The 24,169-nt window shown below is 39.1% G+C and overlaps 2 protein-coding genes across 2 annotated transcripts; both read right to left on the reverse strand.

Annotated features, from left to right (window-relative positions):
• Window positions 1–3,609: 3,609 nt before the first annotated feature.
• LOC146575068 (uncharacterized) lies at window positions 3,610–12,455 on the reverse strand. Its single transcript, XM_085275650.1, has 6 exons — window positions 12,368–12,455; window positions 10,219–10,425; window positions 9,778–10,083; window positions 5,920–6,003; window positions 5,749–5,780; window positions 3,610–4,687 (listed from the first exon to the last, which is right to left on the reverse strand). Exons 1-6 carry the CDS (start codon window positions 12,423–12,425, stop codon window positions 4,430–4,432), a joined length of 945 nt encoding a protein of 314 aa, XP_085131776.1. The 5' UTR covers window positions 12,426–12,455; the 3' UTR covers window positions 3,610–4,429.
• Window positions 12,456–15,546: 3,091 nt separating this feature from the next.
• On the reverse strand, window positions 15,547–22,774 carry LOC146575069 (uncharacterized). Its single transcript, XM_085275651.1, has 8 exons — window positions 22,665–22,774; window positions 20,080–20,232; window positions 19,454–19,750; window positions 19,057–19,347; window positions 17,871–17,963; window positions 17,647–17,727; window positions 17,374–17,429; window positions 15,547–16,686 (listed from the first exon to the last, which is right to left on the reverse strand). Exons 1-8 carry the CDS (start codon window positions 22,765–22,767, stop codon window positions 16,393–16,395), a joined length of 1,368 nt encoding a protein of 455 aa, XP_085131777.1. The 5' UTR covers window positions 22,768–22,774; the 3' UTR covers window positions 15,547–16,392.
• Window positions 22,775–24,169: the final 1,395 nt, after the last annotated feature.

Genomic DNA, 24,169 nt, shown 5'->3' on the forward strand with positions numbered 1-24,169 from the left:
AGCAGCACCTGAGTTTGGTTTCTGTTTTATAATAAAATGATAATAAAAGGCATCCCGCTTCTGAAGATCATCTTGAGTGTTTTCATTTTTATTACAGGAATAACTACACGAGTCATCTGATATTTTACATATAAAATATCATCAAAACTACATCTTTTAAATTAAAGTTGTTATTTCACCCACCGTGCGACCACTACAATAAAAACGAATCCTTTCTGTCTGCAGATTCTGAAACTGACGATTATAACTACAAACTGTAAACATGAAATAGCTTTATGGCCTCTAAAACTGAAAAAGTTTTACAGAGTAATGACAGACCTGATAACAACACCAGTGATCATTATAAACAGGAATTATGATTAGATCTAACCACAGGATGAGTCCAACAATTTCCAAAATTATTTTGCCACCTCCACGGGACAAGAAACGGCAGTCCAAAGGACAAAGGTCACTCTTTCGAGGATGCCAATGTTCACATTTTGGACAGAGAGGACAGATGGTTTGAAAGAGGAGTGAAAGAAGCCATCTATGTCCACTGTGAGCGACCATCTTTGAACAGAGGTGGTGGTTTAAGACAACAACTGTCTGCCATCTATAATCCAGTTTTGAGTTCCCTCCCCAGACGCCTTAACACCCACTCACATCCTGGGCCATCTGACCTCAGGAAATCACATGATAGGGTGGGGCCAGGTTTCACAATGAACACACCTGAAACTCTGGCTGATTGTGACCTACACCCAGTTTCCCACCTTGGCTCAGGCGATTAGAGGATCATGAGGGGGTCCTTTTGTCCCTCTGTGGGGGGTTACTCCCACTAGGTTTATATCTGGGACTCTCCACCATTTGACCTTAGAACTGAAGAAGCTTCTCGGATGAGAGGTGAAACGTCTTCAAGCAACTTAAAGAAGTCCAGACGCTTTTCTTTGCAAGCTCCTGTGACCTACACCCATTTTCACACCTTGGCTCATGTGATTAGGTAGAGGATCATTAGGGGGGCCTTTGTCCCTCTCAGTGGGAAACTCCCACAGGGCTTAAATCTGGGACTCTCCACCATTTGACCTTAGAACTGAAGAAGCTTCTCGGATGAGAGGTGAAACGTCTTCAAGCGACTTACAGAAGTCCAGACGCTTTTCTTTCCAAGCTCCTTAGATCATACTGTGATGTTACTTATCATGTTTTTTCATTGGTCCATGATCATCGCTTATGGGTTTAAGTCATTTGCAAATCTTTTTTATTATTCTTGTTTACTCGGTTCTATTAATAATTTTATTTGTGTCCACTATGTTGTTTTTTGTCTTCTGTCCTAACTTTACTCTTTGACACTAATGTCCATCTTTCTGTTTAAATGTAGTATTTGTATTTGCTTGGTTGTCAAAACACTTTGCACCCAGTGTTTTTAAAGATTTTTAGATAAGTAGAGTAAATTATAGTAAGTTACTTTTATTAGTTTCATTATTGTCTTGTGATGGTCTCCATGTCTCCCTGGCTGACCTAGTTTCAGTCCATGTGTTTGTGTTGCTGTCTCTCCCTCTCTTCTGTCTGCCTGGCCCGAGCTCATCTTGGCAGTTCTCACCTCCCGCCCGTGGCCCAGGCACCTGGCCTCATCAACCACCTGCCGTTGATCTGTCTGATTGCCCGAGCCGCTATTTAAGATGGCGGCTCAGTGTTCCTTGTTGTCGTTTTGTCAACTAAAGCTCATTAATATCCTCCAGCACATCAAGCAGTGCTGATGTCATTAGTCAAATGTAATCACAGAGGGAGTGATGTCTGCATGCTCAATGAAAACATTCCCTTATGCAATCACTTGTAGCTCTTTTCAATCACATATTTGATTGTCACATTCTACAAATATCCTGTCACTGTAAACTAACATGAGATAATATCATTTGGTTGAAATAGTCCCACCTCGTTCAGAGTTATATGAGGTTAAATCATGACTCAACTTCCTCAAAGACGAATGATCTAATGATCTAGCCATTAAACTAAACCAATGAGGTGGTAATATTAATTTTAATAGAGAATCATTTTGGATATTCAGTTTTACGAGTCTGCACCCTAGAGGTATGAATGAGAATTTTTCTATCAATGAGTTTTTGTGAACTGTACCCTTTTTATATTCTTTTTTACCAGTTACTTTGCTCTGTCAATCATTCTCACACGGGTAATGTTTGTCTATTTATCTATTTCTATTTATTTTTTCAGTAAAAGAGGGAGTAACATTCTAGATGTCTCGTTTTAAGTCTGAATTTGAGAGACATAAATGAGGACCTTTCCACAAATGTTTATCCATGTGATGATGTCCTCTTGTTTTTAAATCTAACTGCTGCACTGACTTCTTTTTTGAATTAAATGTTTTTCTTTGTTATCATTTTTTGTATATTTGTAATATTCCTTTTATGTATTTCATGCATGTATTTTAAGACAGGTGTGGATTATGTCTCCTCACCCCGTCTTCATCATTAATGACTTAGTCCAGTATTTACTTGGGCGTGACTTAACCAATTAACCAATACTAACCCGGTATATGTCAGCTGGTTCAAACCTTGAAAGTAGGTGAAGTTGTGCCAGAAATGTTTGCTGTGGTTAACTCATAACTCAAATATTTGAGGGTGTGATTTGAGAATGAGGAAGTGATGGAGTAGAAAAAGATGGTGGTGGTGATTAAAATAGCTGTGGTTTTAAAAGAAGCACATATAAGCAGTCCCATGACCAAACACACAACCTTTGAAAGTAAAGACAGAACATTTGTACACTTTCAAGACACAAAAATGATAGAAAGTGTGCGTTTATATCTGTTTACAATCTTTGTTTAGTGACTTTGTGCGGAACAGCTCACTTGTCTCACAAAAGTATTCATGTTGTACCATCTGTCTGACCCTCTCTTTGTGTTCATTATCAAAGCCAATTCATTAAAATTCAAGAACTGAATTATGAATCACATTTAATACACACAAACAGCTGGAAGAAATAAACACAACTCGATCTGCTGTTTGTCAAACCAGGATGACACTAATCTCGCATATTAACTCTTACAGACAAATCAAGCACATTAACAGTTTTCTCCAATATTTCTGCACCAGGGGAGAAAATTTGAAAGTAAAGACTAAAAACCATCACCAGGTTTGATCGTTTCCCTTATTTGGTTTGAGATTTCATCTTGAGTGTGGATGTACAAGTGTGTGTCAGAGTGTGGTCACAGTGGTTAGCACTGCCTCCTCACAACAAACTATATATCATCAAGTATACGAAACTAATTGTTGTCTACATTTATGGTTAAAATGTGTCTTAGTACTTAGAATGGTCGGTCAGACTAGTTTGCCTTTGGCTGTTTGTCTCTCGGGTGTTTGGCGTCCAGTGTTGTTTCTTGATTGTTTCTCTTCTCTGACCTAAAACTTTGTTCCCTCATCTCTCTCTGTCCTTCCCTTTTAAGTTTATTTTCTCACCAACCTTATTGCTTCTTGTTGATAAAGAGGAAATAAGTGGTTTAAGTATAAATAACAGGAAGTGTGTGGCACAGTGTGACAGAAATAGACGTTTAGTACTTTCATAGAAAATTCTTTTATTGCGAGGAGAATCAGTTGAGTCTACACCGTTCTCACATGCAGCCTGAAACTCTGACTTCCACAGAGACATGATGCAATTGATGACAAAAAGATAATAATGACACATCCCCCACAGTCTGTATTTATTTCCCAACTTTACATCATTAACAGCACTGTAAAAACAAACTGGTGCAACTGCTGATGATCTCAATCCTGAAAAGCTGGTTTGTGTGTCAAACTCACAACATCACTTTTGATTGTTTTCATGTTATGTGGGACTGCTGACCAGTTCACTCCCTGAGTAACCGCCCACTATTCTGACTGGTAGAGAACGGTGGATCGACCTGTCCATGTGGTGACACAGTTAGCTTCGTAAGTATTTGTGCATCACGTTTTTTGTACTTTTGTCTCTGTAAACCATCACATTCAACTGTAAATATAACAACAATTAAGATGTGATTGAAGAGCAGACTTTAATTTGACGAAATTTCCCCGTGTGCCTCATTTCCATTTTAGTATCAGCTTAAATTCACCTCCACTAACTGTGCTCTGAACTGGTTTAAACTCTGCATTGGGCTGAATGAACTGTGTTCAACTCTGTGCATGATACCACAGCATGGTATAACACATTATCTCAGGTCCATTGAGACACAATGCATTTCACTGCTGATGTGAACCGGTAGATAATCTGGCAGAAGTCTAAGACCCCTGAACAGACGAATACTGTCACAAAAATGTGAGACTTTCATCTAAATAGCTTGGTTTAAATCCCGAAACCCAAAAGTAATCACATGATTCCTTGCTAATTTTTAACAATTTTACAACAAACATGTTCCTCACAGAGCTGATCTTTTTTTCATTTTCATTTTGCCTGATAAGTGGAGGATCTACTTCACCAGTCTGTGTGGTTCGGTCACGGTCAGGTCGTCTGGACACTTGCTGAACTTCACAGCAGAATACTCACAGGCAGAGGAGCTGGGTTGGAGTATCACACTGCCAGCTTTTTCAGACCTCACTTGAAAGTTGATGGCAGCGTAATGTGGCGAGGCAGTGTGGTTTATGGGATTATTGGCACTGATGGAAATCGAGTTCACTGCATTTTCTGGGTTCTGGAGGTTCTCCTGTCTCTCGTCACAGATACAGTCCTTCAACAATAAGCAGAAAATGAGTTTATGTCTAAACACTATCCATAAAAATTGTTCCTATGTTGCCAGAAACAAAAAATATGCTTTTTTTTTTACAATTTTTTTCTACTATTCAGCCTTGAATAACCGTCAGCTGACATTTTTTTGTCTTGTCGTAAAGTCTGAAATGATTCCAAAATTGACGTTTTGCAGACATTGGAGAGTTTACATTGTTGTCTAGACTCACGTCTTTATATTATGTTTATAATGAAAAAATAAAACAAACAGTTACAAGAAGAGTGAGAGATTATTGAAAGCTAAATCACTGGGGAGACTGAATCTCACAACCTTTTTCCACTACAACCTATTCCACTGACCTAACAGCACAGCAATTATAGGATTATAGTGTAACATGATGACTTGGAAAGTCCAAGTAAGCAAAGTTCACCATGTAATAAATAAGAATTTACAATAAACCTGCAGAAATGTCACAAACATTAAGAAACAACTTTAACATCCGTCTGTCGACTGTGTAGTTCTTGCTTCATAAGGAAGACGACAGAGCCTTTAGCTGTCAGGCCCCTCTTCTGTGAAACCAGATGAGGGCTGGATTAGGTGACCCTCAATCCTCTCCCAGTTATGCTGCAGTAGGTGTAGGCTGTGGGGGTGATTCCCATCATGCATTGAGTGTTTCTCCTTCAGTCAGCTTTCTCACTCACTATGTGTTTATACACTTCTTTGCACTGAATCATTACTTATTATTACTACTCATTGTAGTTCTCTTCCACAGCATGTCTTTTGTCCTGTCTCCCTCCCCTCACCCCCAACCAGCTGTAGCAGATGATCTCCTCTCCCTGACCATGGTTCTACTGGAAGTTTCTTCCTGTTAAAAGGGAGTTTGTCTTTCCTACTGTCGCCAAAGCGCTTGCTTATAAGGGGCCATCTCATTGTTGGGGTTTTCTCTCCATTACTGTAGGGCTTTATTTTAATATAAAGTGCCCTGAGGTGACTGCTGTTGTGATTTTCAATTCAACTGAGTTTTGATAAATAAAAGTAAAAAAAGAAATAATTTCATCACGAACCTCTTTGACATGACGTCCTGCTGCACCATTTCCTAAAATAGCAACCAAGCAGAATTATTTATTAGTAGTTCATAGTTTGGTTTTAATGTAAATCTGGTTTAACTACGAATTGCCAAAGACCATTAATTTAATGAAATAAAAAAGATATCTTGAAACTGCGAACATTCTTACGTTTGTAGATGAGGATCAGTGCTATCAGAAACAGCAGGAGCACAGCTACAGACACAGTAACACTGATGATAACTTCTAAGCCATCTGTAAAATAAAAGAAAGACCAAAGAGAAAATATTAACCCACAGGTTTGTTTTTTTTAACCATCCAGAAGGTCTCTGTTGAGGAATTTTACAAAAATAAAGTTTGAAAATATTAATAATGAAAAATACTCTAAAAAAAAATATTGAAAACACTGAAAACATTTCAGAGTGATACATTAAAAAAACAACATTTTTTCACAGCTTTTTATAAACTGGACCTCGACAAAATACTTAAAACATGTCTTACTTTATCCTTTAACGTCACAATAAAGTTATTTTAAAATGATCTTCAAATGTTTCTATTAAAAGAAAAATGTTTTGTTGCAAACATATTTATAATTTCTAGCATTCTAGCATGAGTGGAAAGGGGCTGTAGTTACTCCAGTCTTTAAAGGAGGGGAGCGTGACTTGATATGTAATTATCGTCCAGTTTCCATACTCTGTTCTTTCAAATGTGCTTGAGAAGGCTGTGGCAGCACAGTTAATTGATTACTTAGAGACTAATCAACTGCTTCATCCAATGCAGTTTGGTTTTAGACCAAAATTTTCCACAGAAATGGCAAATTGCTATTTTGTTGAAAATATTAAGTGTAATCTGGATAATGGTAAAGTTGTGGGTGCAGTGTTCCTTGACCAAAAATAGGCTTTTGACACTGTCAGCCACGACATACTTCTTTCCAAGTTGATAAAATTTGACTTTGCAAAGCAAGCAGTTGATTGGTTTGAGTCCTATCTTCACAAAAGAGAGCAGTGTGTGAGGGTTGATAAAGAAAAGTCATCCATGTTGGAAAACAGAATGGGTATTGTGATCCCAATGATCTGTACTTGGCCCATTGCTATTTAATCAATCAATCAATCAAAGCTTTATTTGCCACATGCAGGTTGTCCTGCAGTGAAATGCCCCCCCCGACCTTACACAACACAGACATCACATGGGGATACAAGTCGGAGATCGGTAGCATTACAGAAAAACACTGAAATGTACACTACAATGGGAAAGTACAAGAGGGAAAAAAAGAGACCTCTACTCATGTTGTGCTTCCATGGTAGGACAGCACGAGAACAGGAAACAAAAAAACTCCTCTGCACAAAAAGCACATAATTGTCCACAGCACAACATTGTGAAAGACATGACAAGCCACAGGGGTGGGTGGGGGGTGAGGAGTAATCCGAAGCGAACACAGCAGCCGCCCTGCACAGCGCTACCATTCCAGCGCGGCACACAGCCCCGCCGTGTTCCCCCGCAGGAATCAAGCATCAAAGGCGTTTGGAAAGGGAGGGGGATGAGTGTGTGCTTATCAGTGTAAGTGTATGTGTGCGTGTCCATAGTTCAGCTGAGACAGTGTCCTTCGCCCTGCCAGGCTAAGTAAACAGTCTACCAGCCAACCCAGGTGGCCTGCATGGAATGGGAAGGAACAAACTAAACACGGGGCCGACCGTGGCTCAGGGGGTTGGGAAGCGCATCTGTAACCGGAAGGTCGCTGGTTCGATCCCTGGGCTCTCTGTCCTGGTCGTTGTGTCCTTGGGCAAGACACTTTACCCTACCTCCTACTGGTGTTGGCCAGAGGGGCCGATGGCGCGATATGGCAGCCTTGGAGAGCCGCGAGCTTCGCCATACTTGCGTTCTGTGATGTTGTCATTTCTTGTGCTCAAGGAGCCGATTTCTGAGAACTCACGGCAGTGTGCCTCCCCGAGATGTCATCCAATTTGCGCCCAGAGATGTTATTCTGGGCTAGCCCTTTCGAGATGTATCCAGTCTGCAGTCAGAGATCTTATTCTGAGTATTCACAGCAGCCGTAGCCTCTCCAAGATCTTATCCGTGCTGCACTCAATGAGCCCATTTTGAGAAACTCATGCCTCTTCCCATCGTTCCAATCCCAGCGGGCAGCCCTGTGGGGGTTTGAACAGCCGGTTCCGCTTTCTTAATTCTTCGATAAGTCAGGGCCAAGCCAGCTCCGATCAGCAAGAACCCTGTTATCATGGTTCCGAATAGGTAGATATCTTCAGCACTCAGGCTCACCCGAGCCCAGACTTCTCGTTGAGAAAGGGGTGTCAATTGCATTTAGGGAGCAGTTGATCCAATCCATAATTCCTCTTTTAGGTTTTAGAGAACAGACTGTGAGAGAATGTTCCAGGGAAAAGTAGTAAAAAACACGAGACAAGACAAGGACATAAGCAGGGAAGATAAGGGAGAGGAGAGGAGAAAAGTGCGACCGCCTTCGCTGAGAGCCAAACGAGAAAGTTTGTTTATAAATGATTTGCCTGCCAGTTGTCCAAAAGCTAGCTGCCAACTTTATGCAGATGATGCAGTTATACACGTACCAGCTAAGTCACCTGGTGAAGCAGCAGACACCTTATCGGCACATCTAAATGATGTCCAACAATGGCTGGAACATAATCATCTTGTATTGAATAAAGAAGAAAAAAACAGTTTCTATGTGTTTTTCTATTAGGAAACTAAGTTCATCTGATGATTTTAAAATCAAGTTAAGGAACAAAGAAATAAAAAAGGTCAAAGATTTTAAGTTTCTGGGAATAATTTTAGATTCACATCTTAAATTTGACAAGCATGTAAAGAAGATTTCTAAGACGGTCAACGCTAATCTGAATTGTTTTAAGTTGATTCGGCACTATATACCTAGTTCAGAGGCTCAGTTATTTATGCATTCTATGATATTCTCTCATTTTTCATATTGTATGACAGTTTGGACCCAGGCAACACCATCTATAATTCAGCCTGTGGTGTCCTTATATAACCAATCTTTAAAAATAATGGATAAAAACTCTGTTCGGTGGCATCACTGTCACATTTTAAAGAAATATAATCTACTTAGTTTTAAGAGTTTTAATCATTTATGTTTTCTTAAATTAGTCTTTAAATGTATAAATAGGATGGATACATCCAGAGACAAGATAGTAATCGCAAGGTGAACGGCAACTGCAAGCTATTATATTGCAATATATTTACAGATAAAACCAGCAAGTGAAATAGACTGATTGACATTGCGTACAACACAGAGAGCCTCATTCTGACACTGTTGTGTCTCCCTTCCCAATTGAATGGCAAATGCAAGAGGGGATTCAAAGGATAAAACATGGACTAATATAAGATCTATTTGGTCAGTCAGCTTTTTCCATAAAGGCGTTGCCATCTGTGGAACACACTTCCAACCAAAATCAAATTGATTACAGACATCAGATCCTTTACATTGAAGGTTAAAGTTTGGTTAAAAGGAAATCAGAGATGTAGCCATTTTAACTAATTTTAATATTATTTTAATTTATTGTCTATTAACTGTAATTGTATTTATGATGTCATTTGGTTTTATGAAAGTGCATGCTTTATTGTAAAATGTATCTATTTTGATTGTAAGCCCAACAAGGGACAATTGTTGACAATTAGCAATAGCTATAAACTTATGTGCGTTACATCAGCTTCATGTTTGTACTTGGACTATGTTAAACTGCACTGTCCCTTTTAAATAAATAAATTCAAATTCAAGTTCATTTTTGCAGTATCGGGAGTAAAGTCCCTGCCTTCTGTGTTCTTATCGTAAAGCTCTTCAGTAACATGGAACTTCTTCATTTACATCTGCACTATAACATGTAAATGGCCTGTATTTATATAGCGCTTTACTAGTCCCTAAGGACCCCAAAGCGCTTTACATATCCAGTCATCCACCCATTCACACATACATTCACACATGTAGTAGTATTTTAGTCATGCCCTGATATAAAATTGAAACATAAGAGGGTGAAGATGTGAATTACTCACCTTTAACCTCTAGATGTATTTGTTGAAGAGAAAACTCTTTGTCACCTGATTTCACTCCACACCAGTAGACTCCAGCATCCTGTGAGGACACATGACTGATGGAAATGCTGCTGCTGGTGTTTGTTGACATGATTCTCCAGTTTGGCTGCGGAGAAGGGCTTTTTGGTAAAACGTTCTGACAAGTGGAGTTATCCTCTTTGCAGAAAAAAGCGGGCTTGTATTTTCCATCAGGAGAATCACAGGTGATGGTGGTGTTATTATTTCTGTATGCAGTTTGATTAAATGGTTTGGGGCACCCATCTTTATCTAAAGGGAAAAAAGAAAACCAAGATAAAACACAGTAAAGTGTGTATCAGATATTTTACTCTTCATTACATTTATCTTATTTAACATTGCAAATAAAGTTTCTTTTATGGGACCAAAAAACCCACAACTTCGTACCAACTTCAAATTCTGTGTCTTTGGATTGTTTTCCGTTGCTGTCGGCATTATTAAGCTCCTTGACGATCAACTTGCCAGGGTTTATTTTGTTTTTTTGAGGAAGATTAACAACTTTTTCCATTTGAAATCTTCCATTTGTTTTTTGATTGAAGATGAATTTAACCCACTCTCCTTCGCAGGGTGCTGCTTCTGACATCCGCTCACAACCTAAAGACAAATATTCACATCATGTCAGATGTCAAAAGTCACACACAGTTATTTATTTTAATGTCAGTTATTACATTTGTTTTAAATGGCCAGTTTGATCTAAATTAGTTAGATTAATATGAATGCATAATTATGGTGTATGACAAAACATACAAGTGTTTTATTTCTTCTTGTTCATTTTCATTCTTTGTGAACAATTTTGAAATGTTGTGTTTTTGTGTTGTAGCCGTGCCTTTTAGCTCGATATATAACAAATGAATTGCAAAATGTCTGTCAAGGTTCTCAGTCATCCAGGTCATTGTAGTATAAGGAGTTTGGAAAGAAAAGCGTCTGGACTTTTCTTGAAGATGTTTCATCCGAGAAGCTTCTTCAGTTCTAAGCCAAGCTTCATTTGAAAGCCTGATGCTTAGCCTCGTCCACCCCAGCTGTAAAACTCAGAAACCAGTCTTACTTGTTATCATCTATCGTCCACCTGGGCCTAACACAGAGTTTCTGTCTGATTTCTCAGACTTTTTATCTGATTTAGTTCTGAGCTCAGATAAAATAATTATTGTGGGTGATTTCAACATCCATGTAGATGCAAAAAATGACAGCCTCAACATGGCAACATTTGGTTTCTCTTCATTGGCTTCCTGTTAAATCCAGAATTTAATTCAAAATCCTGCTCCTCACATACAAGGTCTTAAATAATCAGACCCCATCTTATCTTAATGACCTTGTAGTACCATATCACCCTATTAGAGCACTTCGCTCTCGCTCTGCAGGCCTACTTGTTGTTCCTAGAGTATTTAAAAGTAGAATGGGAGGCAGAGCCTTCAGTTTTCAGGCCCCTCTTCTGTGGAACCAGCTTCCAGTTTGGATTCTGGAGACAGACACTATCTCTACTTTTAAGATTAGGCTTCAAACTTTCCTTTTTGCTAAAGCATATAGTTAGGGCTGGACCAGGTGACCCTGAATCCTCCCTTAGTTATGCTGCAATAGACATAGGCTGCCGGGGGATTCCCATGATGCATTGAGTTTTTCCTTTCCAGTCACCTTTCTCACTCACTGTGTGTTAACAGACCTCTCTGCATTGAATCATATCTGTTATTAACCTCTGTCTCTCTTCCACAGCATGTCTTTATCCTGTCTTCCTTCTCTCACTCCAGCCGGTCACAGCAGATGGCCCCGCCCCTCCCTGAGCCTGGTTCTGCCGGAGGTTTCTTCCTGTTAAAAGGAAGTTTTTCCTTCCCACTGTCGCCAAAGTGCTGCTCATAGGGGGTCATATGATTGTTGGGTTTTTCTCTGTATCTATTATTATAGGATATACTGTACAATATAAATATATATTTGAGGCGATTGTTGTTGTGATTTGGTATAAATAAATTTGAATTGAATTGAATTGAGTTCTAAGAGCAAATGGTGGAGTCCCAGATTTTAAGCCCTATGGGAGTGTCCGCAAGAAGGTCATGGACACCTTATTGATCCTCTACCTAATCACGTGAGCCAAGGTGTGAAAATGAGTGTGGGTCAAACTCCAGACGCTTTTCTTTCTAAGCTTCTTAGACTATTCTCTGCAAAATGATTTAATAAATTAATTTATGATACTGAAAATTTGCTTTGAAGATTCACAGTTACTGTTTTATATTTCCGAAAAAAAGCACAATAATAAAAGTTTTATTGTCTAACACATAAAAACAACTGAACTGTCTCTTTACTGAGAGGGATTTTATTCTCTCAGTATTTTAATCTGTCTGCATGAACGCATGCTTCTGTAAACTCATATAGTTATCAGTTATAAACACAGTACAGAAGCACATCACTGAAACTGTACTGACTATATAGAAAACTGTACTGGAGGCAAAAATGTATGTTGTAATAAATGTTTCCATAACATGATGTCATAACAGTATAGCAGCGACTAGCATGTAATACCAGATATGATGTGGTAGAAACCTTTTACCTGCCATCAGTGAGAGGATGAATAGCAGCAACTTCATCTGTTGTTTTTGGATGCTCATCTTCAAATCTTGATTGTCTCCTGAGCTCGACTGATGTTAGTGAATTTCTGTCTGTCCTCACCGTGTTTTACTTTTAAAAAGAACTCCTCCCACCTTCATATCTCATTACTTTGCGTCAGTAAACTAGATGTGGTTTGAGTTTAAATTAACAGGAAGTCCACAAAACAGGAATAGCAGTTCAGAAAATGACTTTATGAGTTGTAACAAGAAGTAAAGGCTTTTTTTGTTTGTTTTGGGGGATTTTTTTAGTTGAAATCTTTATTTAGTTTTTAACTGATACAGTTTTTACTGGGGCATGGGAGAAATGAAGACAGTGGTGGTGATGACTAAATAGAAATTAGGAAAAGAAGCTGACTCATGCTTCGCTGTCTTTATATATTTTTAATAGTGTTGCATCATCAATTTAAAATAACAGGATATGACTCACATGATTTTGCAGTACAGTCTATACTAGAATGACTCTGAAATATTTGTGTTGTAAATATGCTTTTAAAAACAGAATTCAGTGATTTTCACAGCTGTTTAAAACCTGTGTTGCATCACATCTTTTCATGTTCAGCAGGCAGGATAGGACCCAAACACAAGAGGGGAAAACTGAGAGAGGCAACTTTACTGCTGTAGGTATTTCAACACTAAAAAAATCAGAAAGCATAACCAAAAACTAGGAACAGACTCTGAACTAGCATTGAGAAAACACAGACAGCATACGTGTTGGGAATAACGCCGTTACTTTTTTCAGTAATGAGTAATCTAACTAATTACTATTCCTATCATTACAACGCCGTTACCGTTACTAACAAGAAAATGCGGTCGCGTTACTATTGTGATCAGTTTACGGCACCTTATATCAGATGTAGCTGTAAGTAATCTGGGCGCTACAGCTTTAAGCAGCTGTGCGCGCTCCGGATGGCAATCACTTTCTGACAGGGATCTCTTTTTGGCACAACACCTGGAGCTAAGAGGGCAAAACAATCGCATGAGTGCTGCTGCTTGGCTGAGGAAGAATAAAGTAGTCAGTGTAGTTCATGTGTTGTCTTGTGTAGTTAGTGTGTAGTGTTGTGGATAGTTTTGTGTTGTGTGTCCGAACAATGAGGCGACTGCTGTCTCCAGGTAGAAACAGGAATGATAGATCTGCAGGTATCAGGCTGTGATGTTCTCCTTTAGTGGACATAAATTTTTGGAGTGGCACAAATAATTTGTGTGGCATCTTATTGAATGTAGAACAGCTGATTGTTATGTAAATAGTTTGAAATGGTTATAAAAAAAGGGTAAAAGGTAAATGGCTGCAAATAACTTTGTGGTTTGCAAAACTTGTGCATATGATTTTAAAATTGACCATTTATATTTGCATTTAAAGTTATGAAATGTGATTCATTAAACATGTTTGTGGTTGTTACAGTAAAAAATATAAGTTTCTACTCTGATTTTTTATGGCAGCAGCTACTAAGTTTTAATATTACTCTTATTACTCTTTTTGTGTCACAAAATAAACTTTTAAGATATTTTCAGGCAAGAATGCAGCTGTGTAAACTTCAAATATCTTCTCGGTTTATCAAGATATCACATATTTGCAAAAGTGCTCCGAAGTGCTCATTGATAGCTAGCCGGGAGCTCGAGGGTCACTAGAGCTGTAGGGAACAGCGAACTCCCTGCACATCGTTTTCAGGCCCCACGCGGTCTTTCGCTACTCAGTGTTTCCCCCTCTTGGTGTCCTCTGCCTTGTTTAGTTATGAACCAGTAGTTTTGCCCTTCTGCATTCTGTTGTGTCTGAAATAAGTCAAATCACCAAATACATTAATTATTTTGTCTCAATAAACAATGTTCAGTTCTTCCAAGCAATCTCTTTTTTTTTTGAAGTGTATATAGTCTTGTCTCCCCTTTGACCTCCTGTTAGACTCTAATGTTGATTTCATTGCTGGGATCTCTAAAACCTGCTTTATGGAATTGCTTGTTTTTCTGTTTTGCCACAGATTTTTAGGTTGTGTTTTCTGAGGCAACCAAGAGCTCAATGCTGCCATCTACTGTATCTGCTGCTCATTAAAAACCTCATTAAAAGGAGAATAGTAACAAACTGACAAATTGATTCTAATATCACAGACAGAATACTCGTGCAGTTCGTGTTTTCTTAATGAAATGTATGACAAATATAAAACTGACAAACAGTTGTTGAATAAACATGATAAATTATCCCCCCGATTAAAACTGGTCACATTATAACTCATAAAACTGCACCGTAGACAGACGGACAGCTTCCAGGCGGTTTCTATGTACAGCAGGGGTAAATTATCTCTTACAAAGCAAAAACACTGATGTAAACAATATGTCCGATACACACAGCACCGTGGATATATTTAAGCATGAAAATATTGAAGTCAAGCAAACTGTTTAACTACTACTGCACACATTTTCGTGGTACATGCTGGAAATGATTTAACATCATTTACTGACTGATACAAAAAATGTATTCCAGACAACCTCTTCAAGATATTTTTCATTGCTTAGAGGAAACATTGTGCAACAACAGTATATATATAAACATAACTCATAGATCATAACACAACTGAAAGCAATAAAAACAATAGAAAGTGTTGAAGAGAGAGTTCTGTGCTGTAAAACAGAGGTGCACATTGCACTTCAGACACATCACTTTTTTGTTTCTGTGCACACAGGAATCCTCATCTTTACTCTTGATTCAATTCACTTTGACTTTTATAGTCCAAGGGCGTAGATTTGGTTTTGGCATTGGTGGGGACGGATGATTCAACCACCAAACCCTGCCCTGTTTGTTCTTTTTTTCCCCTTTCTGTCTTTGCTTCTTGATAACAAAAGGAGAAATATACTTGCCTACATATGCTATTCTATATACTTTTAAACCATTTAAAATTACAATTCATAGTTTTGGTTACATGGTTACAGACGATCTTAGACTGAAGTGGGACAAAGAACATAGGAGTGGTATATACATACATGCATATATATATATATCTGTGTGTGTGTGTGTGTGTGTGTGTGTGTGTGTGTGTGTGTGTGTGTGTGTGTGTGTGTGTGTGTGTGTGTGTGTGTGTGTATTACATATGGCTCCCTTAAAAAGTTCCCTTTATCACACAAGGGCAATGGAAAGAAGGAAAAAACATTTTTTTTAACATTCAAAATGAAAACACAGCATGAAACATGAAAAAAACCCTCTATATCTTCTTACACTCACATGTACTCTTTTATTTACAGTTTGTCATTTTAATTACACTTACAATGGCAGCTTCACACATCATCTGGTCCTGTGACCATGTGTCAGAACAGGATGCCCCACCGTACTAATACTGCTCGACAGTGACTCAAACATCTTATAGGACTGAAATTTGATACTTTTTCCAACACTCTGATTGGTTGGCTCAGTTCATTTCACATGTACTGGGCATGTTGTTGCCCAGCAGCAATGCTGTGCTGTAGAAAGTTAAGTTATAAATAACAGCTAATTCTTTTGATATATTATTATTCAATCCAGATGCTTAGGATACTTTCACATTCATTGTGTTTAAAGTCAGTGGCTCTAAGTGTGGATGTTGTGTATCGTACCACAGTGTGGTACAAAAGCACTTGACCTCTTTGTTGGCTTCTCCTCCTGTGAAAGAGGCAGGTCCGTATCTTCCTGATAGGCTTTAATAATAATAATAATGGATTGGATTTATATAGCGCTTTTCAAGGCACCCAAAGCGCTTTGCAATACCACTATTCATTCACTCTCACATTCATACACTAGTGGAGGCAGCTACAGTTGTAGCCACAGCTGCCCTGGGGCAGACTGACAGAAGCGAGGCTGCCATATCGCGCCAATTATCTTCACGGGGAAATAAAATCTAAGATCTCAGAACAGATCAGCACCAAAACACCATCACAAAATCACTGTGACTCAAACACTAAATACATTATTTTTATTCATAAATCTGTTATATTCTTTAAATAAATGATCTCATTTTCTTAGCTTGTTGACCGTTGAGTAGAGCGGCTCCTCGGTCGGCGGGTACAGTTGGGTGTCACTCGAGTCAGTTCGACATTTGGGAAACTTCACAGTAGAATATTCACAGGCAGAGTAGCCGAGTCTGACTGTCTCAGCAGCAGCTTTATCGGAGTTTTGAAAGTTAATGGTAGCATAATGTGTTGAGGGCACAGGGTTTGGAGAGCTGACGGTGGCATAAATTGTGTTTGTTGCATTTTCTGAGTCTGGCAGCTGGAGGCGCTCCTGTATCTCCTCATAGGTACAGTCCTTCACGGGAAGAATGAGAAATTATTATTTTTTTAAGCAGTGTATTTGATTTCTTTACTGAAGTAATATGATCATTATTTTTGGTCATGTGAGAGAACTCTGACTACACAACTGTTGTGTGTGGAAATAACATTTACATGTCTGTTTATGGTGAAGTCTTTGCTTTCTTTAAATCCATAAACTTCATTTCACTTCTCAAATATCACGTTGTGTGTCTCCTATATGATATAATTAACTGACATTTGTTATTGTAACAACCATCGATTTATACAGGAAAATAATGACTATTAACAAGGTTGCCCAAACTTTTGCATCCCACTGTAGATTTCGGGACATGTATTCTGTAATCTGTAGTGGAATACATTTTAAAAGTAACCTTCCCAACACTGGCTATGCTGAGTTGGTTATGTCTAAGGTAAGACAGCAAACTAAAAACTAATGACCATGAGCTGTGATTGCAGATGAATGAACGAGATTAAAACTGTTCCTGATCAGTGACATGCTGCCAACAGCGCCTCCTTCATGTGAACATGCTGACACCTAGACTGGGAAAGTGAAGCCAGATAAAGAAAAGAGATCCTATGCACGGTGAACTTCGGATGAACACACTGGGAAGAAAACGAGGTTTTGATCCTGTTTGCTGCAGAAGTGTTGCACAGTAAAAAAAAGCAACATTTCCACACAAACCTCTTTGGTACGGCATGCTGCTGCACCATTTCCTGTGTTTTTTGAACGTGAAAATCCTGTTAAACAGAAAACAAAGACAGCAAAACATAAATGAGCAGTTTATGTTTTGGATTTAAGTGGACATTTACAAAGATTATCAGCTTTAATGAAGTAATGTCTGGATACTTTTGCTGCTGTGTTTTTAGACAGTGTGAGATAAGGAAGTACATGAATGTGGTTTGTGGGTACAAATTAGCATATCTAGTAATGTTGTGCAAACAAACAGTAACTTACGTTTATAGATTAGGATCATCAGTATCACAAAAAGCAGCACAGCCACACAGACGATCACAGAAATGATGGCCTCAGAGACGCCTCACAAATAAAACAGAAACATATTCAGCATCAGTTAAAAAGAAAACGTTTGTGACGCACACATTTCTATGCTGAGGAATTTAAAGTGAATTTTACTTAAATGAAAAAGTAAAAACTAAAACAAACTAAAAGTCCTCTCTCACCACGTGTCCCAGCAGCTGCAGCTGCAGCTGTAGTCGTCGCTGTAGTCGTCGCTGTAGTTGATGAAATGGTAAACGTGGATGTTGTTGGTGATCCTGAAAGAAAAATGAAGGTCAAGGAAGTTGTACTTATGAAAATGTTTGAAATTTTTATTGATTTTTATTTTAGTTAGTTTGATAAATAAGACAAAATGTGTCGGTTTAAAGGTTTATTTTCTTCTTTTTTGATCCTTCTGTTAAAACAAGGACCTTAATAATACATTCTAATCCCAAATTTGTGTCAGTAGTTATTAAAATTGACCTGATCCAACTTTTACCTATGGTTTATTGTCACAGAGACAAAAACACACAATTAATGCAGCAGAAATTAACTGCATGAATATAACCGATTAATGCTGCATTTATTTGAATTTAGCATCCTGCTAATGTTCATAGCTTGACATCACACTTTCATAGCTCATTGGGACACTTAGAACCGTTGATAATGATTCTTCACACTTGTGTAAATGTCTATCTTTCCTTTAAGCCCTGATCTCGAAGCTGGAACCGCAGATTTTTAGCTTTGGTTGATAATTTTCAGACATCACAACTCAAAGGGAGGAGCAGGAAATGAAAACAAATGCAGCAGCATTGCTGTAGGTACTCTGTATGCTTGGTAGTCTGTTTTAGAGTAATGGGACTGACTTCTAAAAGTGGCTGATGAAACCATACAGAGCCTGTTAAACTGATTCTTTCGCAGCATATACAGGACTCACTGCAGGTCTCACAGGTCTGCAATCAGAGCAGACTGAAAGTTGTGGAAGCACACAGATTTAAGATTCTGTGTAGTTATTTTAAAGTTAATGTTAAATCATTTTAGTTGTACAATCTCAGTCCTTAATGACACAAAAGGTTATCAGCTGAACACGCCCACGTTACTGTCTTAAAGCTGTTTCTGTATCAAACCACTTCCTCTCATGTAACGTTTTCCTGGTTTGCTTCTTTACATAAAATTAAAGGGTTTATTGAGTTTTTATTATCAGATATCAGAAGTCTTCACTTTAGAAGACTTTTTATTGGCTGAAATTTAACAGGACAAACGTATGTTGTTATTATAGAAAAAGTTTATGTGAATTATTACTGCTCTGTAATATCCTGTACATTGTGAACATGTCAAATAACACCCACAGAATAAAACAGCGTGACTCACCTACAGTCAGGATCAGTCTGTTGCAGATTTGTTGGTTGTCGTTTTTCGCTCGACACCAGTATGTCCCGCTGTCATCTGCTGTTACATTTCTTATTGTAACAGTAATATTTGTCTTGTCTTTATCATTTATGTAAAACTTCTTGTTCTTATCAGGCTCATTGGTCGTTACTAGAGTTTGACATATAGATGGATCGTCTCCCTTACAGATTGATTTTGAGACCTTCTCTTTGCATTTACACCAGTATGTGAAGTTCTGACCAGCAGCTGGTGATCTTGTGAAATTAGTAATATCTGTAGAAAACAGAAAAGAGCAAGTACTTGAAAACACTGTATTTAGGCACGCCTTTAAATAAAACGGAAACTGCAACAACTGGAAGACATTACGAGAGTTACTCACGTTCCACATCCAGTTGTATTTTCTGGAGCACGACCGTTTCTAATTTCACTCCACACCAGTAGACACCTTTATCCTGTGAGCACACGTTACTGATGGACAGGCTGAAGTTTCTGTTTGTCTTTGTGAAAGTGAATCTGCTGTTTGACTGTCGAGGATATTCTACCATGTTCTCACAGACAGAGTTATTCTCTTTGCAGAAAAAAAATGGTTTGTTGTCTCCTTCATAATCACATTTGATCGTGGTTTTAGTTGTTCTGTACGCAATTTGATTAAATTGCTTCGGGCATTTAATTTTCACTACAAAGGAGGAAAAAACGGTAGATTAAGCATTCCAAATGAAATACATTAACCTAAATTAATCTCCTCTTAATCTGCCTCTCTTTTTTAAAAAAAACTGCAACTTTTTGAAAATGATAATTTCTTAATTTAGCTGATGAGAAATGATGACTTGTCAGGCTTAGGCTTTTAGACTAGAAGACAAAAAGGCATAATAATAAAACTAAGCTGATCTAAAATTTGATGTCTATCAGTTTGTTAAATGCTGCTTTAAAAAATATGTGCTATTAAAGTAGCAAAAACTTAGATATCACATGAGTGGTTTTTGTTTTTAAAAAAGGAATTCTTACCAGAGTTTTTACAGTTCCAAGAATCCTCAATTTTAAGTTCCCTGAAGACCACTCTCAGGATGGTTTGCTTTCTTTGTTGATTTTCTTGAGCATTTGGTTTGTTGCAGGTGAATTCAACCGATGGGCATTTATTCGATTTTGATATCTCACAGCCTGAGGACAAGCATTCACTTCAATTCAGTCACTTAAAAAAAACCCAGAGATTCATTCAAAACTCTAAAGATACGTTCGTCACATGTTGCCTCCTGTGAGATTCCTGACACCCCTCCCCCACCCATCACCTTCACTCAATACCAGGTTGAGATGCAAATGAGGAGACTTCACTCAGGCAAGTCTGCTGGACCAGACGGAGTGAGTCCCCTTGTCCTCAAGGCCTGTGCCCCCCAGCTGTGTGGAGTCTTTCATAAACTGTTTATGCTGAGTCTGAGTCTGCAGAGGGTCCCAGTGATGTGGAAGACATCATGCCTCGTCCCTGTACCAAAGACGCCTCGTCCCAGTGGCCCCCAGGATTACAGGCCCGTGGCACTGACCTCCCACATCATGAAGACCCTGGAAAGGCTCATCCTGGACCAGCTGCGACCCATAGTAAGACCACATCTGGATCCCCTTCAGTTCGCTTATCAGCCTCGTCTTGGAACAGAGGACGCCATCATCTACCTGCTCAATCGTGTCTACACCCATCTGGACCAGCCGGCGAGCACTGTGAGGGTCATGTTTTTTGACTTTTCCAGTGCTTTCAACACCATCAGGCCGACCCTCCTGGGTGATAAGTTAGCAGCGATGCAGGTGGATGCTTCTCTGGTGTCCTGGATTGTTGATTACCTGACAGGAAGACCACAATATGTACGTCTCCCACAGTGTGTGTCTGACAAGGTGATCAGCAACACAGGGGCACCACAGGGGACTGTCCTCTCCCCCTTCCTCTTCACCCTCTACACCACAGACTTCAGCCACTGCACAGAGACCTGCCATCTTCAGAAGTTTTCTGATGACTCTGCGGTGGTTGGATGCATCAGCAGGGATGATGAGACAGAGTACCGGGCTGTGGTCGACTCCTTTGTCACGTGGTGTGAGCAGAATCATCTGCAGCTCAACGTGGCAAAGACCAAGGAACTGATCGTGGACTTCAGGAAGACCAGGAAACACTTGACCCCTGTTTCAATCCAGGGGGTCAGTGTTGACATTGTGGAGGACTATAAATACCTTGGAGTACACATTGACAATAAACTGGACTGGGCTAAAAACACCACAGCACTTTACAGGAAGGGCCAGAGTCGTCTCTATTTTTTGAGGCGACTGAGGTCCTTCAACATCTGCCAGAAAATGCTGAGGATTTTCTATAAGTCTGTGGTGGCCAGTGCGATCCTCTATGCTGTTGCATGCTGGGGGAGCAGGCTGAGGGTCGCAGATGCCAACAGACTTAATAAACTGATCCGTAAGGCCAGCAATGTTGTGGGGATGGAGCTGGACTCCCTCAAGGTGGTGTCGGAGAGGCGGATGCTGTCCAAGATAAAGACAATGTTGGATAACACCTCCCACCCACTCCATGACATGTTGGTCAGTCACAGGAGCTCGTTCAGTGAGAGACTGAGATTACCGAAAAGCACCACTGAACGACACAGGAAATCATTCCTGCCTGTGGCCATCTCCCTGTACAACGCATCCACTTAACACACTGTTTGCTGCTACAGCTACACATGTTTCTTTTCCAAATATTTATTTATAAGTGACTTATGTATGTATGTATGTATATATATGTATATATTGTACTATTCTTAGTTAGCGTATTGTCTGTCTTGTCTTAATGTTGGTTTAAAATGGAGCACTGTAACAAAAATAATTTCCCCCAGGGATCAATAAAGTATTCTGATTCTGATTCTGATTCTGTAAACATCACAGTCTATCTATCTATGAAGTTCTCAGTCATCCAGGGTTCTGAATAGGAAGTCCAGGACCCTCTTTGGGGCACTCCTATAGGGCTTAAAATCTGGGACTTTCCACTAATTGCTCTTAGAACGTAAGAAGCTTCAGTTCTAAGTTTCTTGAATTCTTCAAGAAACTTAAAGAAGTCCGGATGCTTTTCTTTCCAAGCTCCTTAAATCAAAGTCTGTCTGCATTAGTAGATCATTAAGATTAAGTAATCACATATTATGTTAGATTATCATATATCAATTAAAAAAAAAGAATAAATATGAAGTTTCCTAACTGTATTTGGACTTATTTTATCTTTTTGTATAATTGTGATGAGGCTATTACTTTTACTGTATATGTTTCATTAGCTGGACCAATCAGTTTTTGTCATAACTCAGACCTCCAGGAGCTTCATACTTTCACTCCTGCAGTGCAACGAAGTGCAGAAAAAAAAACGCATTATCTGGTTATAGCTTATGTTTGTTAAGTTGAAAAATGTGCCGTGGTTAAAAAAGTGGAGCAGTGAGTCTGTTAAGCTCATGTTCAAGATATTCAAAGAGAGCTGTAGCTATACCAGCCCACAGGATGTACTGATTCAAGCTACTTGCTTAAGATGCAGTAACAGATCTCTCTGTCTCTAATATCAGTAATAAAGCCATAGTTATAGTTTTTACCTGTCAGCAGGAACATAATGAGCAGGAAACTGCTTTTCATGTTGTTGGTCCTGAATGCTGAAGTCATCTTTAAGAAATTGAAACTCTGAGTTCTTCTTTTCATGTCTGGGGTGATGTGGTTGTGTGCACAGCCGTGTTTCCTCAGTTTATATTTTGGGCAAACTAAAAGTAACCCTGCCCCCATCTTCCTCTTCCTCGCCGTGTTTCTGCCTCAACCTAACACTCTCCACGAACTCCTGATTACTCCTCACCTGCTACTGTTGACCAGACTGCATGAAAGACAAACTGCATGAATGCAGTAGTTTTATGTCATGATACGCTGTGTGTGGCAGGCAAAGACACACACAGCTAGAGCGAGATCACAAAAAAGTTAAAAATGTGAAGACATGAAGACAACGCACATTATTCTAACAGACAGGAAGCAGCAGGTGTGGCTGGTGTTAATCAGCACTTCCCCTTTCAGGGGTGTGACCTCTCGTCTGCTCTTCTCCCTCTACACAAACGACTGCAGTTCAGTTTGCAGCCGTGACATGACAGTCATCTGACTCATTAGCAATGAGTTTGCATACAGTCGTGGGTTGAACAGCTGGCCTTGTGGTGCAGTTAGAGATGATTATGCTCAGAACTCGAAGAGAGATGACAGGAGGAGCCGTTGTCCCCCATGAAGTTACTTAACAGCGCTGTCTGCTGTGGAAACCTTCAGGTTTCTGGGATCCACAGTGTCCTAGTAAAATATACTGCAATAATCCAGTCTGCTCGTCCATCACTGCATAATTTGGATCAGCCATAAAACAGGACAGTGAGCTCTATAGAAAGAAATTATTGAAGCAGACTTGCCCTCAATTCAAATCCAGTCAGGAAACAGGCAGGCAAAATCATCGCAGAGCCCTCACACCAGGTTCTGTCCAACTCCTCTGCTCTGGCAGGTGCTACGCCAAAACCAGCAGACTTCTGTATGGGTCCTTGCACCATTCCATCATAACTATACTATACGTTCATTGTTTATAAAATTAAGTGCAGGATTGGCATATTTGATAAGGCTGATGCAGTCTGATTAAGCGTCACAGGTTTTACAGCAGCTGGGGGAAGGAGACACAGGTGGGCACGTTCAGACAGTGAGACAGGGTAAGAAGCCAAACGCAGAATGAGAAGAAGTTTTAACAAATAACCATTAATGACATTGGAAAACATGAAACATGAATTTAATTAAATAAATAAGAAAATAAAGCCCAAAGTAAACAAAGAGAAAACATCTAATAATAAGCAAGAATGCAAAGCTCCAAAGAACTAAAAACCAGGGACGACAGCAGACATGGAGAGAGTTTTTATTACAAAAAATGTGTTTTTCAGGACAAGCAGGGTCATGGTGTCCTACTGTATTTATAAATCTTAAACAACAATTAAACTAAAATTGTTGTTTATAGATTTCAGTCTGACAGCACCATCCTCTGTAAATATGTTGTATTGTATGTTAAGTCTTGATGTATTCAGATGCATTGGTGCAA

Source organism: Mchenga conophoros, linkage group LG5 (genome assembly GCF_057382185.1).
Source record: "Mchenga conophoros isolate Kocher_MC1m ecotype Shallow Benthic linkage group LG5, M_conophoros_male_GT1.1, whole genome shotgun sequence".
Lineage (NCBI taxonomy): Eukaryota > Metazoa > Chordata > Actinopteri > Cichliformes > Cichlidae > Mchenga > Mchenga conophoros.

Excerpts from the sequence above, each read along its gene's own strand:
- LOC146575068 (XM_085275650.1), bottom strand. The coding sequence starts at position 12,425 with ATGAGCATCCAAAAACAACAGATGAAGTTGCTGCTATTCATCCTCTCA. Across the intron at positions 10,084-10,218 it reads AGACACAGAATTTGAAGTTG|ATAAAGATGGGTGCCCCAAA; the intron begins GTACGAAGTTGT and ends TTTTCCCTTTAG. Across the intron at positions 5,781-5,919 it reads ACTGATCCTCATCTACAAAC|GAAATGGTGCAGCAGGACGT; the intron begins GTAAGAATGTTC and ends TTGCTATTTTAG.
- LOC146575069 (XM_085275651.1), bottom strand. The coding sequence starts at position 22,767 with ATGAAAAGAAGAACTCAGAGTTTCAATTTCTTAAAGATGACTTCAGCA. Across the intron at positions 19,751-20,079 it reads TTGGAACTGTAAAAACTCTG|TGAAAATTAAATGCCCGAAG; the intron begins GTAAGAATTCCT and ends CCTCCTTTGTAG. Across the intron at positions 17,964-19,056 it reads CAGACTGATCCTGACTGTAG|GATCACCAACAACATCCACG; the intron begins GTGAGTCACGCT and ends TTTTTCTTTCAG.